This window comes from Colletotrichum karsti, assembly GCF_011947395.1.
Source record: "Colletotrichum karsti strain CkLH20 chromosome Unknown Scaffold32, whole genome shotgun sequence".
Lineage (NCBI taxonomy): Eukaryota > Fungi > Ascomycota > Sordariomycetes > Glomerellales > Glomerellaceae > Colletotrichum > Colletotrichum karsti.
In genome coordinates, this window is record NW_024065932.1 from 282,542 (window position 1) to 300,835 (window position 18,294).

Genomic DNA, 18,294 nt, shown 5'->3' on the forward strand with positions numbered 1-18,294 from the left:
TGGATCACAGCGGCTGCGCCAGATGCTGCTGAACCGCAGTCGCATCGGATGTCACTCAAGGACAATTGGAACAGAACATCACATCGAGCCCGCAGATGCAAATGCGTATCCGCTGCTACAGCTGGACGCGATCAATTGGCAAAGAACGGCCGGCGGCTCCAAGTCCACGAGCTGCACCAAGCCTACTGTTCCGCATCGTCGTCCTCCCACTTGTCGCCGCACAACGTCAGCCATGGTGTGCCGGAAATAGCAGATTGCGGATCCGCACTCCTGTGCCCGGCGAAGGTGCGGGAATGTCGCAGAGGCGAAGTGCGGAGAGCTGTCCATCGGTCGGCGCGGATCCGCATATGCCGTGCTGCCGCGGCGTCTGCGGGGAAACGAAAACCTTCGTGTCGCCATCGTGGAGGGTTGCCCCCTGTCCTCGGCAAATCAGAAAGCACCAGCTGGAAGGCAGGTAACTGTGTTTCCTTGAATCCTTGACGGACCCGTAGTATGCCTCGTCTTCTCAGTCGACATGTACATGATATGGACCTCGGTCCCACTGACGAGTTCCATTGGATAGGTTCGTTTCTGTTTCTGAGTTGTTGTTTGATTTCTGCAGCACACATCTTGACGTGAATTGGCTCTTCTGTATATGTAGCATGCGGGTGTTGTCAATATTGGAGGCTGCATGCCAAGGACGCTTATCAACTCAGCTCTACTTAAGGCTGCACCGTAACCTCGGGTGAAGACACCCGCAGGCTCTGCTACCCTCCTCTTACACCTCGCATTTCAAGCGTCATCGTTCGTCTCATTCATTCTCTTTCTCATCATTGCAAGCTCATTCCCCAGAAGTTGGTACTCGCTTTATCAGCCATGTCTTTCTCATCCCAAGTTGTTAGCGAGCTGAGAAGTCTCGTAGACGATGCTACCAAAGACTCCAACAGCCTCCCAGGCACTACTGTCGTGGTCGTGGACCGCAGCGGCACCGAGCAGTTCGCTCACTCTGCTGGAAAGCGGGGGTCTTCCTCCGATGAGCCGATGAATCTCGACAATGTGTTCTGGATTGCTTCATGTACTAAGATGGTTGCCGGAATCGCGTGTATGCAATTAGTAGAGAAGGGATTGCTGAAGTTGGACGATTCAGAGCATCTGGAGAAGCTGTGCCCGGAACTGGCGGAGGTCAAAGTTCTGAACTCGGATGGAAAGCTGGTGGACAAGGAACGAGGTATCACCCTCCGCATGTTGCTGACACACACTGCCGGCTTTGGATACACCTTCTTCGACCACAACCTTCGCAAATGGAGTCTCCCGGCCGGCCTCGATGAGTTCTCGGGTAGCATCCGGGACATGATGCAGCCTCTTCTCTTCCAGCCTGGTGAAAGGTGGCAGTATGGTGTAAGTTGAAGCACGCGAAGTTGCGTTTCGATGAGTGTCTGACGCGCTTACAGATTGGCATCGATTGGGCTGGTATTGCTCTCGAGCGTGCCACGAACGCCAGTCTCAACGACTATATCCAACAGAACATCTGCCAGCCTCTTGGTCTGAAGAATGTCAACATGTTCCCTACACCATCGATGAAGGCTCAACTTGCCTACATGCACTATAAGCAACCTGATGGCAACATTGTCACAAGAGACCATCCCAACCATCGTCCTCTGGTCGCTCAGTCAGACGAGGAGATCGCCAGCACGCTCAACAGCGGTGGAGCCGGCTTGTTCGCGAAGCCTCAGGAGTATACACGTACGTATCATTTGTCGTCTCCTATGAACCACGACTTGAGACTGACGGTAGCTTGATAGGCATCTTGTCAGTGTTTCTGAACGACGGAACCTGTCCCATCACAGGGGCCAAGATTCTCAAGAAAGAGACGGTGGATGAGATGTTCACGAACCAGATCCCTCAGTTTCCAGACTTCGGTAGACAAGGTGTCCCAGATGCTAAGCCGGAACTAACGAATCCCATCCCCGATCTCTACCCTCACGGGAATGAGCCGCAAGGGTGGGGCTTGACTTTCATGATCACAGGCGGAGCAACTGGACGGTCGAACGGGACAGCTTTTTGGGCGGGATTGCCCAACTTGTTCTGGTGGTGTGACAGAGAGAATGGTATAGCCGGCATGATTTGCACTCAGATACTGCCTTTCTGTGACCTTTCTGTGATGGGCCTCTGGGTCCAGCTTGAGGCGACGGTGTACAAGGCACTCAAGGAGGTGAGGGAGACCACCAACGTGTGAGCTTCTGGATCAGATGTGTACTTAATGTATCGTTCATAATTGTATGTGAAAAGCCTAGCTCGGAGACCAAATTCGTCTGATACGTCCATGCAAGTGGCGAAGAGAGAAGTCTCACAACTTGAAATCACCTGACCCTTCATCTGGAAGTGGCAGGTTATATTGCCTTCAAAGACTATCCACTTCCACCTGGGAGATAGCCTCGATCACGTTCTTCAGCGAGTAAAGCCTCCGTTGCACCGGATTCATGCAACCCTCACAACGCCGCAGGTGACAGCTGGCATTCGGATGACATGGCTTCCAACCTTTAGCATACCAGGCTGCAGGGACTGGAGAGGCTACGGGGAGAGAAGCCGTATGCACCCCGCTTCTTCTATGCAGCTAAAACGCGGGGCTGACAAGGTGCTCCTTGCACCGAAGCTGTTTCGGATGGCCGGACAGTTCAAAGATCACAGGAGAACCAGCGGGGGCCGCGTTGGGGAAACTGGGGGCAACTTGGGGGTTTTGGCTGATCGGCTTGCGTGGACATCTCTTCTACGTAATCACCTTCATCCCTCCACCAGCACCAGCGTCTTCCAGTCACGATCAGCAACGATGCGAAAACAGAACAGCAGCTGTGATCAATGTCGGAAAGGCAAGAGAGCATGCGACGCCGGAGCGGTGAAGGACGTTCAAGTGTGTCTCGATAGTGAGTTACAATGGGACGCCAGTAAGTGCTCAAGTGCTTCCTTGTGAAATCTTAACGTCCGCCCTAAGGCTAAGCATCGGGACAGATTGTCAAGATCTGACCGGACCGTGCTCGAATTGCCTCAAGACCAGCAAGAGATGCACCTTCGACTGGGCTCGGTCGCAACAACTCCAAATTCGCGAAAGAAGACAATCTTCAACTTCCGATAATCGACCTCCTCCCAGCCGAAAGAGGGCCAAGTCAACACACGCAACAGCTCTACCCTCCAGTGTCTTCGTGGGAGAGAGCGAGACGTTTCAAAACTTCTTTCACCTTCTGGATCCCAACCAGACAAACTTTCTTCAAAATGAAAACCCCGATATGCAAAATATGTTGTCGGGGCCGTTATTCCAGGCGACGAGCGAGAGTTTCATGATGTCTCCAACAAACGAAACGGTCAGCTCCGACTCCTTCCCCGACGATCTGTCTCTCGTTCTTCCGGCCTCCTCGTCCACATCTTTGCGAAGTGGCATTTCGGATGAGTTGCCCGGATTGGACGAAGTAGATGTCGTATCCGCGCACGATCCTTCAGTGACCGGACTCACGCCGACACCAATGATGAAAGCCGCTGCAAGACCACGGAAAAGGTCTTGGAAAGGGAGACGGGAGGTGAATTTTCAACCAGGTGGGATCTCGGCTTTCTCGCCAGCTCAGCAGATGATATCGCGGACGAACAATGGACTCATGACGGATAACCTCATGAAACTTTATCATGATGTCATGGAAGGCGCTTTGGCTTGCTGGTTGACGGAGCAGAACTGCCCATACCTGACACCAGCAAAGTCGGAAAACCTCGACTTCCAAGTCCGAGACTCAAGCTCGAGCTTCCCAAACAGAATCTACCACCGTGTCGTCAAACTCGACAAGTCGCTGGGTTCACTTGGCATTAAGCCACTCACCACACTCGAAGACCGAAAAGCTACGAGAGCGCTTCATTTCTCGATCATGGCCTTCACCGCGCAGTGGGCTCAGGGAAGCCAGAGGAGTCAAGCACGGTACGATACCACAATGTTCAACGACAACGCATCTTTCTCGGGGTTTGGGGAAGATTTTGACGCAACCCTACAATCCTCGTTTTGGAACCAAGCCAGGAAACATCTTGATGACTGTTCGGAGGTCAACTCCTTCAAGGTGGCCTTTGCTGAGCTGGTGTTTGGGTTGACGCAGAAGTATGCGACTGACACAGAAGAACTCCTCTTTTCCGAGCCGGCGACCGATTTCACGGGATGCAGTGGAAACCTGACAGAAAGAATCCAGGAGGCATTGGCAAGAGATGAGCACAACGTTTATGTGGAGCGAGGAGCACGACGACTTCATGTTCTCAGGAGACGGGTCGAGTGCTTCGACAGAAAGGTCACCTCAAGTCAGCCAGGCCAAATCGTTATGAGTCGAACTGGCAGGAAAGGCGCCAACTGTGAAGAACGAAGAACCCTGGAGCTGATTTTCTGGCTGGCGGTCATGTTCGACACACTAACTGCTGCAATGACTGAGAGACCACTCGCGGTCTCGGATGAAGACAGTAAAGATTTGAGCGGTAGAGGGAAGGACGATGAAAGTGATCCCTCAAAACCAGCCACTTCAGCCTCGGACTGGAACGACCGATTCATCATAAAGCGACATCAAAAGCTGGCGCCTCTAAGATGGCCGTGTCCTGAAGGAGCAATCGCAAGGGAGCTCAGAGACGCAGCCCCAGTCAAAGTTCTGTTGTTTCGGAAGATCACAAGACTTCAGACGCTATCTGCAAGAGATGCGGGCGAGCAAGCCATCGAAAACGCCATCCAAGACGCTCTTTCGGTCTATCGACATTGGAACATGACATACGGACCGCTGTTCCAAGACTGCATACAGTATCACGACTCGCTCCCGCCAAAAGTCAAAAGCTGGTACGTGTGTCTTCTCGGGCACTGGCTACTTGCCGTTATGATACTGGCCGACGCGATTCACCTGATGGACGAGCAGGGGCTCAGTGTGCAGTCCAAAGCCAGTGATCGAGTCGAAACAGGAATTGCCGCCCATCTGCGCAACACTAGCAGCCGTATGGCTTCTGACTTGGCGAGTGCTTCAACTCCAAGGCAAGACGACGTCGGCCAATTGGAGGAGTATCACCACGCCGTGAATGAGGGGGCACTTCTTACGGAACCTTGGACCATGATGCTCATACGTTCATTCGCCATGGCTGGTTTATCACTACTCGACGAGACTACAGGTGGAAGACGAGAAACGGGGCTGGGAGCGACACCTTGCGAGGAGCTGTTCATCCGTTGCGAGAATTGTGTAAAAGCGCTTTGGTACCTTGGACGAAAGTCTAGCCTTTCCATGGAAGTCGCTAGGATTTTGGGAGATGGCTTGGAGAGGGCCAGATTCAACAAGTTCTGCATGGAAGAGGCTTCATGTTGTGTAGGGCTCGATGCCCCCACGGGGTTTGGTCAAGTAAAGGTTTGAGGCTAAGTTGTTTCGACGAATACCCATATACATACACGGACTTCTGCGTCTCGTATGCACAGATCTATCTATCTGAATCAAAAGCTCTGATACGCCATGAAGAGATTTAGACTGCGTCTATGACCACAAAGCTTTTTCGAATACCGCATTTAATAATACATGCATGCTAATCATCGCTGAGCATCTCGAGCCCAAGCAGACCTATCAGGGGACCCGTCGGGGCACTAGATGCCTCTGCTCTAGATGATCGGTCAGGAGGCGTCGCTTCTCCCGCATTGCTTCCATTTCCCGACCTGTTGATGCCATAGGTGCTCTGCTTTTGTATTGTCGATGCTATACCGCTGAGACCCAGACTAGTTGCAAGGTCAACAGGCTTCAACGGCTTTTGGAGCTTCACTAGGTCCCCTTGATACTGAAGTCCAGAATCAGACTTTGTGAGAAAGAGATAGCTGCTACAGCGGCTGTCTACCTCACAGGCGGTGTCGTTGACAAGAACATAAACGCAATCGTGGTGTCCGTTAGCAACTGAAAGATGCAGTGGCTGGCATGACAGGCTCCCAGTCGTCCACTGGTTGACACGCGCACCGGCCCCTCGTAGTTGCTGTACGATTGTGGAAAATCCATACAGACAAGCGAGGTGTAATGGTGTCAGGCCGATCTCATGGGTGACGTTGTTGACATTCGCACCCCGGCTTAGCAGGGCATGGATGGCTTCCGGATTGTTGGCCATGACGGCCGCGTGGAGCGGACTGCGGCCTTGTTCGTCTGCCAGATCCAACATAGCTCCTAGGTCCAGGAGGTGATCGATGACAGTACGGCTGCCGCCGCAAGCCGCATGGAAAAGAACGGAGCGTCCGCAGTTGTCCTGCTTGTCCCTCACGCCAGCCCCCGCGCTCAAGTCTGTCAAGAACTTGATACCGTTCAGATCCCCAGAGGCCGCAGCTCGGTGAAGCGGGGTTTCGCCCAGCCAGTTCATGTGCGACATCGAATGAACACCACCCATTTCCGCTTTCACATTCTCAATGGCCTTACGCACACCTTCGTGTGCGAATCCGTTCGAAACCGGGGCCGATAGGATGTGTAGTACAGACTCGTGCCGATCCGTCAGGAATCGGTACAGAGTGTCAGGACTCGCTTTGAACTGAATCGCCTGCTCTTCCTCCAACAAGTACGCAACGAGATTGAAGCGTCCGTGAAATATAGCCAGGTGAATCGCCATATAACCGCTCTTGGTTTTGCTTCGCTTGTCGGCGCCCAGTTTGATTAGCGTCTTGACGAGAGATTGAGAGCCAAGTGCTGCTGCCCAGTGTATCGGCCTGAAATTGTCCTGTTCTTCGGTTTCGCACTCGACGATTCGAGGATCCTTGCTGACCAGTGACTTGATTTCTCTCTCCTTTCGTGCTCGAACCGCTTTTATCATTTTGGCGTACGGCTTGCTTGGATCGATCTCGACGGCGTCGAGACTGGCGGTCGAGTATCCTGGGGAATACTTCAAGTGCGGAGGCCTCGTCCTAACCGCATCAAGCTGTCGAACCTCGGGCGTCAGAACGTAAGATAGACCCTGTTCGTAAAAGCATTGGCGAGTGATTTCAGATATTTCATGTGAAGAACTTCGAGGTCTTCGAGCTATGATCTCCAAGGCGGTTGCATTCCCAGTAGATGCCGAGTCGAGCTCGATCGCACCGGACAGACCAATCTGAATAAATCGTCGACCCCTTCGATTGGCTTCTGTGACATTCATTCTCACACATTTTAGGCCATTGGGATCGTAAAGCTTCCGGTCCAGCGGTATTTCCAGCCCAGAAACCTCGTAGAACACTTGGTTCAGACGGCGGTCGGCGTAAGGGAGCTTCTCGTAACACAACTCCCAACGCTTTTGCACCCGGCGAAGTCCGATTGACACGTCCATTGTCGATGTGATGCTCCTTCCGTCCGAAACGAATCGCAACACCACGAATGGTCTTCCTGACTGAGGCTCTTTGGGCCGTATGATGGACAAGGTGGAATCCCACCTCTCTGGCGGGTACGCCGAAGCTACTCTGAACTCCAGGTGGCGCGAGTTTCTGTTGTCTCCCCGGCGCGATTTGGTCTGAACCGCCAACTCGGGCAAAGCGTGGAAGGGACTTTGCTTCACATAAACGTTCTCGAGCGTTCCGTCGTTTTCGTCCAGGGAATCCTCGGGGAAGAGGGCCACAGAGCCCTGTGCAGACGTGATTCGTGCAAACTGATCGCCCCATAAACGCTGAACGATGATGCAAGGGCTCCAGTCAATGGCTGCGTCTTGAGATCTGGAGGCGACACAGTCTAGCAGAGCGTAGTAGATGTCGGAGTCGGGTTTGAACGGAAAGAGCTGAAGACTTGTCCTCAGACCTTGACTGGTGACACTTGCTGGTGTGCTCTGCTGTGCCCCTGAGGGAGGGAGCGGCCGGACTCGATCGAGGTCCAGCTGGGAGAATGCGCGTGGCGAAGGAGCGAGCAGCCCGTAGAGAGTATCACCATCTGGTGTCTCGTCTGCCGGGATACCCCAGAGAAACAACGATTGGTCGTCCGTCTCTCTCAGTATTTCCTCCTGTAGTCGAATAAAGGCGCGCATGCCTTCGCCGTACAGAAGTGGCATATTGACATTGAAGATACCAAGAAGACAATACGCCAAATCCTCAATTCTAGTCGTCTCTCTTGTGGCTGACCATTGCATCCGATTGGCCACGCTGATGTCGGACAAGAACGTTGTGCCTCCAAGAACGGATGCGTTGATTCCGGTGATGCGCATCAGAAGGTCGCAAAAGTTGTTGTTGCTGGCGTTTTTGGTGTTGATCAAAGACCAATCTTTGGCATAGAACTCAACCGTCGTCGGGGCGATGAGTTCTTGCAAGGTCCATCCTCTCGTAAACCAGCGGCTTTTCCGGAAGCTCGAGTTCTTTTCAAATGGATCGTTTGCGGCGACGGGCTCAACATCAGGCAGAAAAGCGTAACAGACCTTGGCCTTCTGGTACCAGCGGTACATGGAGTTGATAGACTCGGACAACTCGGCGCTGCTTGTCTTGTCGATGCAACATGTGTCGACCCAAAGATACTTGAGGCCCTGGGCTTTTGCCAATTTTGCTGAGTCCTTGATCTTCCCATAACCACTTGTGGTGGTAACCCCGATGTGCTCTCTCATATCGTCTAGGGTTGAAAATGAATGCCTTTCGGATGCCTTAGTGATGGCTTGGAAAACGGAAAATGTCACTTCATCTCGGCCCCATGTGTGAGACAGTATGGCATAGTCCTCCTGAGGGTCGCCTTGAACCCCCACAAGCCGGAGCGTATCTGTGTCGATGAGCCACATTGTTGCCAAACGTGAGCCTCTAAACCATGATCAGTACCGGTTCAATTCGGATGGTTGAAATTGCGGGGCTTAGTGTTGACTTACAATGAAGGGTGGTGGTGATGATGTTGGTTGGCAAAGTGAACGTGTCGAAATGAAAGTGAGCGTGAAAAGAGTAAACAATCGTGAGATGACGGTCTAGGCTACTACAAATCGGAGCGTGGTATTCATCCTGCACAGCGACATCATAAAGCTCACTCATCCCTCGCAGACAACCGAAATTAAAACCAAATTGATTCGCTGACGACTTTCAGCTCTCGTTGAGCGCCGTGCTGTCCTACAGGAAGCCCACTTAGTCCAAGCGACACAGAATCCTTCGGCCTACCCGGACTGAATGCCACAGAAAAGCAACTTCGTTTGGACCAATGCAGCAGTGTCAAATTGAGGCGTACAGACATGAGTGATGCGGAAACGAATCTACATATCGTACTGTGAGTCCGAGGGGAGTAGGTTATGCCTCAAGGTGTTCACGTCGAGCTAGAAATAGATTCGGCATACACATGAATTGTATCGATGCGACTCCGACACGGGACCCGAAGGATCATCAACAGCAGTCGTTGATACTTCAGTATGACATTCGGACGACCTTAATGTTTCTATTTCTGTCAAACGGTCTATTGTATCTGACCAATGTAGTACCAAAGGTAAATTTTGTCCGAACTGCGGGAAAAAATGAAAAGCTTTCTGAGCTGTTCCGGCCGAACCCGCTGAGTGATGATGGATCATTAGGCGCGAAGATGGACGCTGAGAAGGAAACCGATGCCGGCCGATAGGACCAACGTACTCAACCAGCCAGAGGAGAAACAATCCTTATCTCTCTCTTCAGTATGCACCCGCATTTGTAGACAAATGGAACCTCGGCAACTCATATGTATCGGACCAAAAGCCTTGTCCCGGGCTACGTCAGGAAGTTGGTACCCCGCATCCCGGGGGAGCGATAAGCGCTGTAACATCTCATCTCGGGCTTATGACCATCTGCGTTATTGTCTCACGGGTATCATTGCAAACTCATCGATCTCAGAGGTATTTCATTTTGTCTCATTTATGCTCATAGAAATTCACGTAAAGATTCAAATATTGCTCGAAACATGGGGCACAAACACCACATCGGCCCTTCAACCTCCCGTCTGAAATGGTCTAATGCTACGCCTCCCGTCCTGACAGTATCGCCTGGCGAAATCGTAACGTTCGACCTCCAGGATTCCTCAGGAGCCCAAGTCACTCCTTCATCCACATCGTCCGACCTCTCCGCTCTGCAGGTGTCAACCTTCGACCCAATCTTCGGACCAGTGTACATCGACGGCGCAAACCCAGGCGATGTCCTCGAGATCGAAATCCTGAGCCTGGAAACGGCCGGATGGGGCTTCACCGGCATCTTTCCCGACTTCGGCGTCTTGGCCTCCGACTTCCCGGGCTTGCATATGCTGAAGCACTACACATGGTCGAACACCGACAAGTTCATCACCTTCAAGCCCGGCATCAAGGTTCCTCTCCGCCCCTTCCTCGGCGTAGCCGGCATCGCGCCCGGCGAGCCCGGCGAATTCTCCACAATCCCGCCCCTCGAGACCGGCGGCAATATCGACTGCAAACACATCACCCAAGGCACGAAACTGTACCTCCCAGTCAAGGTTCCCGGCGCCCTCTTCAGCTGCGGCGACGGGCATGCGGCGCAGGGCGACGGCGAGGTCTGTGGCACGGCGATTGAGACGCCGATGAAGGCTGCGCTGCGGTTCAACGTCCGGAAGGACATGCCGTACGTGACGAGCCCGCACTACGACACCCGAGGGTCGGTGCACGCAGCAGAACAGGCTGACCCTGCCGTTTATGCTGTGTTGGGAATCGACTCGGACTTGCTGGAGGCCAGCAGGAAAGCCTTGCGTTCTCTCATCGACCATCTGGTGGCTACAAGAGACTTGACGCGGGAGGAGGCCTACATGCTCTGCAGTATCGCCGCGGATTTGAAGATTGCGGAGATTGTTGACATGCCGAACTTTGCAGTGTCTGCTAGCATTCCGTATTCGGTCTTTCAATGATGACCTGTAAATCTGGCAGTTCAGGTGAAGTTTTGGTTGAAAATAAGGGATCCAGTAAGCCTGGCCCCTCCTATCGCTAGTGAAGTGCATTCGAAGCTTCATGAGTACCCCGATCTCAGCACATGCATATCTGCTCAGAACACGGCAACATCCATGAATCTGAAGGTACATAATCAGCAGCTAATAGAAACATGCATAATACCTATCAATCTGACCTGGTAAAATGTAAATCCGCGACATTACCAATAGGACTTACAGTGACGACGCTCTCCTTCATCGACGTCTCTCCACTTTCATCCTACACCAATTGCAGGCAATTCAAATGGGCGTTGACGAAATAACATGTGTCTGCGTGCGGCGATGTTGTGGGCTTTGTCGTTTTGAAATTCGCCTTGGAGACGAAATTGTTGCAGGTAAGTCTTGCCCGAGCCCTCGCGCAACTATGCTGAGACTTCTTGTTGGGACAGTGGCAAGAGATGGACCCGAAATATCTCGACCTTACCAGCACCAACTTGAAGGGTTCTTCGATAACAGTGCTTCGAAAACCCAATTCACTCAGTGTTATGACAAATGCTGGCACCATGATGAGCAAAGGGCTGGCTGTAACGTTAGCTACCTCGAGACGGTATCGAATGCTACACTGCTAGCAAATATTCTCGACGCGACTGGGTTTGAAATCGAGCCCTCCCTCATCGCAGACAAACGTCGCCTTCACTGGTATCAACGCCGCTTGGCAGGAATTCTCCAAAGGGCGACTAGATATCTTGCCCATTTGCCAGAGGAAGTCTGTGAGAACATTGCAGCCTGGGCCTTCGACGACCGAATAACCCGTCGTCGCTTGGCCATAGAGTGTGCCAAGACAATTTGTGCGACGAAAGAGAGCATGTTGCCGCCTGTTCAGACATCAGAGAAGATCTATGTCAGATACCTCATGTTCGAGGGCGTCCGGTATGTCGGTCGCCTCACGAACACCGCCAGCGACGACAAAGATATACTCCTGTTTGATCCGACTTCTTCAGCATCCATTGATAGCCTCTATGTTTCGAATGATCATATGGGCCTCCGACATTTGCTATTTGCCAGTTGTTCAGACAACTTCCCCATCAAACAAGAAGCAGGTGTGTGGTGGAGAGCAGTCAGACTGGATAGCCTCGGTGGTCTCATCCGGCTCCAAACAGATGCAAGTCAAGTCCAGTTGGCTAGGTCTCGTTAAGTATGCTGACTGAGTCGATGACTTAGGGGTTGAAGGTGCGCGACCTAAGGGGAGTGGATAAAGCCTTACCGGAAGTCTCTTGGGGTCTTCCACGACTTTCCAACACCCGTCTCCGGGTTGTCAACATTCCTGGTCTTGGGCCAAAGACACAGACCCACCGGATGTCGGTACTGCCGTGCAATGATCCCAAGATCACGGCTTACTCGCTTTCCTACAACCACAACATCGAGACGATACACGCCCATTTTGCCGACGAAAGCCGTGACTTCTATCACGATTCGAGAATAGTAGATAAATTTGGAGTTTGGATGTATATGCCACTCCAAAAAGGCGAGATTCTGACTGAGATTTGGAAATTCGGTAGCCCTGTGGGTGTCATCGCACTCCATGTACGTGCAAATCTTCTCGATTACACCGCCGCCATTCGCTGACGTGCGTAGCTGGTAACGAATCAGGGGCGCTCGAGCTTCCTCGGATCGCAGCCGTTACCGAAATGGAAGCGCTCCGAATGGACTCTCGTCGACCTCCCTGGCAAGGCCGCCAGCCACGTCTATTTTGAGAAGACACCAGGTGGCGTACGGCAGTTAGCATTCGAGACTCTTCGGCCAAAACCCCAAGATCGACCGCCCAAGGTCGAGAGGCCAACCTCACCGTACCCGAATTTCACAATTGGTGAGAAGTTCGCTTGGAACAAGACCAAGCTGAACGATGTGGTAGCGATTGTCCCCTGTCGCCGCCAGCATAGAGGAAAGGCTATAATCATTGGGCTGTTACTCAAGTACGCTGACGGAAGTTTGGCTAGTGTCGGTCAAATTAGACTTGACAGCTTGGGAAAGGCTTCACGTGTCGATTCCACACATAGACTGTGGCTGGGCTTTTGGCTGCCAGACAGCGGGCCTTGCGTACTTGTCGAGGTCTTGGACCAAGAGCAGCCAACACTGCCGGATTGCGAGAGCTGGTTTGGGGTGGACTGGTGCGACGAGCTGGAGTGGTGGTTTTCTGACAGGCAGTGCCAGTTATCATATCGTGGACGTCTGAGTCCCAAAACGACGAACTTGGTGGGCAGCTGGGGTTGGGAAAGCGAGTAGATAAACGACATCTTGGAAGTACCTTATTAATATAATGCTCTTCGACATGAGGCCCTGGAGCTGACCTCAAAGGGGTTTTGACTGAAGAATTGTTGCACTATGAACGCTATCATCTCGTTTGAAACGTCCAGTACAGAATGATTTGCCACAATAATCTTTTCAATCAGTCCTGATTGGTTTGATTATCGAGAGTTAGGGTCTTCACCCTCCCACAGGTCATCCCAACCGGGCGGACAGTACTCATGCGTTGCCTGCCGCATCTTCCCCTCATACATGACCATTCTCCCATTCGAGATCGGTATCTGATCCGGCGGCTCCTCCTTCCCCACCATGCTGATCCTCCTCACCTCGCGGTCCTCCTCGACGAACGCCTCGCAGACGGCGAAGATCCTGTACTTCTGCACGCGGTCGGCCGGGAACTTGTCGATCTTCAGCCCGTGCTCCCAGCCCTCGGGGGAGGCCAGATCCTGGTGCACGCGGAGGCGGACGAAGCCCTTGCTCACGAACCACATGTCCACGGTCGCCACGTTCTCCGGCACCTCCGGGCCGCCCCCCACGAGCTCCCTCTCCTCGCCGTCGCCGCCGCCGCCCACCTCCCACGCCGTGGCGCGCACGGCGACGTTCTTGCCCGACGCGACCTTGGGCCGCATGAACGGCTCGGTCCCGATCTCGAGGTACTTCCGCGCGGCGGGGTCCTTGGCGTCTTTGGCCAGGACGATCTTGGCCACGACGTACTTCGCGGATCCCTCCTCCCCGGAACCCTCGGACGACGGCGGCGCAGCGGCGGCGGCCTGGAACACGAGCTCGTTGACGCCGAGGTCGAGCCTGCTGTCGTGTTCGGCGATGGTGCGGCTGTAGAGCTTATACGTCCTCCCGTTCAGGTCGCGGAGCCGGCGGTTCTCGTTGGAGATGTAGGACTGGACGACCGACATGGAGTACAGTGCCTGTTCCCACTTGCTGTGTTCCGGTGATATCGCGGGCTCCTGAGGGCGTTTCAGACTGTCGGGGTCAAATCCGTCCGGCAGGTTGTAGGCCGCAATGACTGTCTTCTTGGGCGGCATGATTGAAACGATGGTATGAGGACTCGAGCGTGAGTTGGTTGAGAGTTGTGGTGATGAGGCTTTGGACAATGGGATAAGTTATCGATGAACCCGGCGCTAAGAGGTTGGGGCGGGCGTCTTGAAGAGAGTGGAGGCATGTTGCCACCGGTTCGCAATGACGTTAACACGGATCCTTGTCTTATGGAGACATCCCTTGAACGCGGCCTTTGCTAATGCGACCTGTTAGTTCCATTAGGTTCCACGGAGCTCGAGATTAACTGTCGCGCAAGACAAGTTTGCGTAGGAACAGGCTTGCACTCAATGTTGAACTCTAACTTCGACAGACCGATGGAATGCCGTAAGATACTGGAACTAGATAGGTCAGGGTACAGTGTAAGGTACGCCATGATTGCGATGGGACCGAAGCCGGGCCCCGCCCCGAACACGGTACCCGGCTGAAGTGGGGCCCGGAATCTCCGGAACTTTGCCGCGGCCGCCGGTGATACATCCGCTGCGGCCGTCCCGTGCCTTGAGAAATAAAGCTCCCGTCTACAACACCAACTTGCCCGTTAAAGAATACTTCCCAGACCCAACAACAACTCTCGTCCCCTTCTCATCCTCCACAACCTCCAAAGCCCCCTTCCGTCCGTCAACATCCTCCCCGCCCTCCTTGACTTCGACAGCAGGCATCTTCACCACCCCAGTGCTCCCAACAGGAACCTCAATAACATACGTGATCACCTCCCCATCCCGTTCCCACCTCGCCGCAGCAACCCCCCTGGGCGTCAAAACCCTCGTCCCCGCAAACCCCAAATCGCCAACCACAACAGGCTCAAACAGAACCTCATCCCACCCCACGGCCCCCGGCGCCCGCCGCAACCCGCTCAGCCCCAGAATCCACGCGTCCCCGTACCCGAACATGAAGTGGTTCCGCGAGCCGCCCGTGACCGGCAGGTCCCAGTGCTCCCACAGCGACGTCGCGCCCTCCCGCACCATCCGCCCGTACCCCCAGGCCTCGTCGTTGCGCATGATCTCGTAGATGACGTCGTTCCGCCCCGCGTCGCGGAGCGCGTCGAACATGGACGGGAGCGATATCTCGCCCGCGCTGAGCGCCCAGCCCCTACGTTCTGCGTCCCTCACGATCGCGTCGAGGATGTTGGGGCGGATGGCCTCCGGTACGGCGCCCATGCCTAAGGCGAATGAGTTGCAACCCTGCGACCCTTTGCAGTATCCCACCTCGCTGTTGTTGAACCACCTCCCGTGAAACCCCGCCTGAATGCCTTTGGCAAGCTCCGCATACCTCGCCTGCTCCTCGTCGTTTCCCAAGAACCCCTCAACCTCCGCCATCCCGGTCACAGCCCCCCAGAACCCGAACGTGCTCGCCGCGCCCTTGGGCGTGCTCGTGTCCAGCGCCAGCCAATCTCCCAACCCGCCATCGTCCAGAAACATATTCCCGCCGGCCCTGCGGACGAGGTAATCCACGTACTCCACCATCTCCCTCCTCCTCTTCCGCAAGATCTCGATGTCGCCGTACTGCTTATACGCCTTCAGCGGCACGAGGACCACGGCGCTGCCCCAGTTCGGATCGTTCCTGTACCCGCCGCCCATGGGCGCGCCGTACTCGGGCGCGATGTCGGGTATGAGGCCCGGCACGTCGGCGGCCTGCGCGTCCGCGATGGTGTGCACGAGGTCGTCGAGGTAGGCCTGCATGTCGTAGCCCGCGACCAGCGGGTCGAAGACGAGGTGGTCCTGTTCCAGCCAGCCGTACTTCTCCCTGTGCGGGCAGTCCGTGAGGACGGAGTGCATGTTGCCCTTGATGCTGCGGTCGACGAGCTCGTGGATGGAGTTGAAGAGGGTGTTGCTCGTCTCGACTTCGAGGATCGGTTCGTTGGCGGCGCGGATGACATGGGCTGTGAGGTCGGAGGCTGTCGGGGTCCAGGTGAGGTTTACGCCAAGGTACTGGAAGCCGTGGTAGAGGTAGCGCGGGGTGTAGGATTGGGAGGGGGAGGAGGAGAGGGTGTAGGCGTCGAAGATGGGGGATCCGGAGGAGGTTTGGGATATGCCGTCGGCGGAGGCGGTTTCTCCTGGGTAGAAGGCGATTCGGGTGCCTTCTTTCGCGCCTTGGTTTTGGATCTGGAGGGTGAATTGTCCGGCGATGTTTGTGCCTAGGTCGAATATCCATTGGCCGTTGTTTGCCTGGCCTCGTCAGTAATGGAAACCTGGGAAGGAGGAGGTGATGGATACCTGGTACACTGACTTCGCGACGATGGTCTCTGTGACTTCCAGCGGCGGGGATCTCGGGCTGACGAGTTTGCCCGCCGGAGGAACTGCGACACTTGCGTTCTTCCACGAGGACCTATCATCATCGATCCCGGTCCAATTCGTCTCCTTCCTCGCATCAAACTCCTCGCCTCCATACCAATGCGCCTCGATCCAGGGGCCCTCAACGCTCGTCAACCAGGACTCGTCCGTGGCGACCTTTTCCGCAGTCCCGTCATCACAGGTATACTCCAACTGGGCCAGCAGCATCAACTCCCTAGGCGCCTGCTTGAACTTTGTGTACCGTCCCAGCAGCGGCGCCGTGTTGTCGTAGATCCCCTTCCCGAGCTCGACCGCCAGCACGTTACGTCCGGGACGCAGCTGTTCGAGGACGTCGTAGGTCGAGTACGGCATGGTCTTGTTCAGAGTGGCGTAGCCCGGGGACAGCACGTCCGAGCCGACCTTGACGGAGTTGAGGAGCGGGTAGTGGAGGCCCAGGCCGATGATGTAGAGTCTTGCCTTCTGCGCGGCGCACGAGACGTCGAAAGTCTTGGCGAAGCGCGGGAGCGACGTCCTTCCCGTCTTGAAGTCGGGGTTTGTGATCCATTCCGCGTCCCAGTCTTCAGCTTGCAACAAGGACACCTCGAAGGTGGCCGCGGGACTCCATTCCGATGCTTTGTCGTCTCCGTCCCATACCCGGACGCGCCAGAAGATTGCCGAGCGGGAGGGCAGTGCCGGGCCGGTGTAGGGCGCCCAAGGGTCCGGGGATGCGGATTTGTTGGATTCCCAGAGGAAAGGCGAGAAGTCTTGCGAGTGAGACGTTTGGACTTGATAGGCTGTTTGGGTCGAGTTGCGCCTGCATGATGTGAGCTGCCAGCTTAGGCGGATGGGGTTGTTGACGGAGATTGGGCTTTTGAGGGCATTTGTCCGGAGGGATGAAGGGTCTACTTTGAGGCTGATCACGAGTGGGATCAAGAGAAGAAAGGTGAGTACGGTACGGGACACCATAGTGATGGATGGTCTTCTTGGGACAGAACCAACTGTTCAACACATTGACATGTACTGGATTAATCTGCAGTAGCTATATGTTCCCGAACTGCTCTGTGAAATGATCAATCATGACGTATCTCGGAGTATATGCGGCGAAACAATCATGTCATTTCTTTGACCTCAGGCCTTTACACCGAGAGAACCAGCCTCGAGGCTGCGGGTTGGGCGACGGGATGCGCCGCCAGTTCGGTTTAACACATGCCGAAGAACAGGCGCGCGCTCCGGGGAGCCGTCCGAGATCATGACAAGTACCTATGGCATGAACGCGGGGAACGTGCAATTGTTGGATGTATTCGAGACATTTAGCCGGGAAGGGTCGTGGAGGAGGGGGAACTATCGAACCTGCTGCGGGTCAAGTTTCTCCAGACGAGGATATGCATGCACGACATTGCCAAGACGGCGGCACTCACAAGACGACTTGTGATATTAGAGGTAGATTGGATAAAGTATATTTGGCTATTGGACGGATAGATTGTGGTCTTGTGCGGTCGGTGGCCAGCTGGAAATCCAGCCTGTGACCCCACGCAGGTCGATGGGGTACCATGAACCCCAGATCGCGGGATCTCGTGATCGTATGCGCGGGGAAACTCGACTCCGCGAGATCTTTCTGAATATTCCTTTGCCCGATTCGGATACGTCCTGCATCCCGTGCAACACACATGCAGCAATCTTACTCAGCAGGGTTCCTGAGCCTAAGAGGCCGGGCGCAGCCGTCTGTGAAGGATGCGGCGTGGACGGTTCGAACCGAGGAGGGACTTTGGATGTGATGTGTGACGATCTGTCCTTTTGGGCTTTTCGTCGATTCGTAGTCTCATGGTTGGTGTCGCAATGAAACGCTCCGGTGCGACGAAGTCTGTTCAATG

The 18,294-nt window shown here is 54.5% G+C and overlaps 4 protein-coding genes across 4 annotated transcripts; 1 reads left to right on the forward strand and 3 right to left on the reverse strand.

Annotated features, from left to right (window-relative positions):
- Nucleotides 1–5,547: 5,547 nt before the first annotated feature.
- On the reverse strand, nucleotides 5,548–8,709 carry CkaCkLH20_09155 (uncharacterized protein; the record flags this gene model as incomplete). The annotated part of the gene is made up of 1 exon (XM_038891870.1): nucleotides 5,548–8,709. One exon carries the CDS (start codon nucleotides 8,707–8,709, stop codon nucleotides 5,548–5,550), a length of 3,162 nt encoding a protein of 1,053 aa, XP_038742803.1.
- A 1,127-nt stretch (nucleotides 8,710–9,836) lies between these two features.
- On the forward strand, nucleotides 9,837–10,781 carry CkaCkLH20_09156 (uncharacterized protein; the record flags this gene model as incomplete). The annotated part of the gene is made up of 1 exon (XM_038891871.1): nucleotides 9,837–10,781. The coding sequence occupies one exon, from the start codon at nucleotides 9,837–9,839 to the stop codon at nucleotides 10,779–10,781; it is 945 nt and encodes a 314-aa protein (XP_038742804.1).
- Nucleotides 10,782–13,264: 2,483 nt separating this feature from the next.
- Nucleotides 13,265–14,143, reverse strand: CkaCkLH20_09157 (uncharacterized protein; the record flags this gene model as incomplete). The annotated part of the gene is made up of 1 exon (XM_038891872.1): nucleotides 13,265–14,143. The coding sequence occupies one exon, from the start codon at nucleotides 14,141–14,143 to the stop codon at nucleotides 13,265–13,267; it is 879 nt and encodes a 292-aa protein (XP_038742805.1).
- A 528-nt stretch (nucleotides 14,144–14,671) lies between these two features.
- CkaCkLH20_09158 (putative alpha-l-rhamnosidase protein) lies at nucleotides 14,672–17,389 on the reverse strand (the record flags this gene model as incomplete). The annotated part of the gene is made up of 2 exons (XM_038891873.1): nucleotides 14,672–16,318; nucleotides 16,367–17,389. 2 exons carry the CDS (start codon nucleotides 17,387–17,389, stop codon nucleotides 14,672–14,674), a joined length of 2,670 nt encoding a protein of 889 aa, XP_038742806.1.
- Between the last annotated feature and the right edge of the window lie 905 nt (nucleotides 17,390–18,294).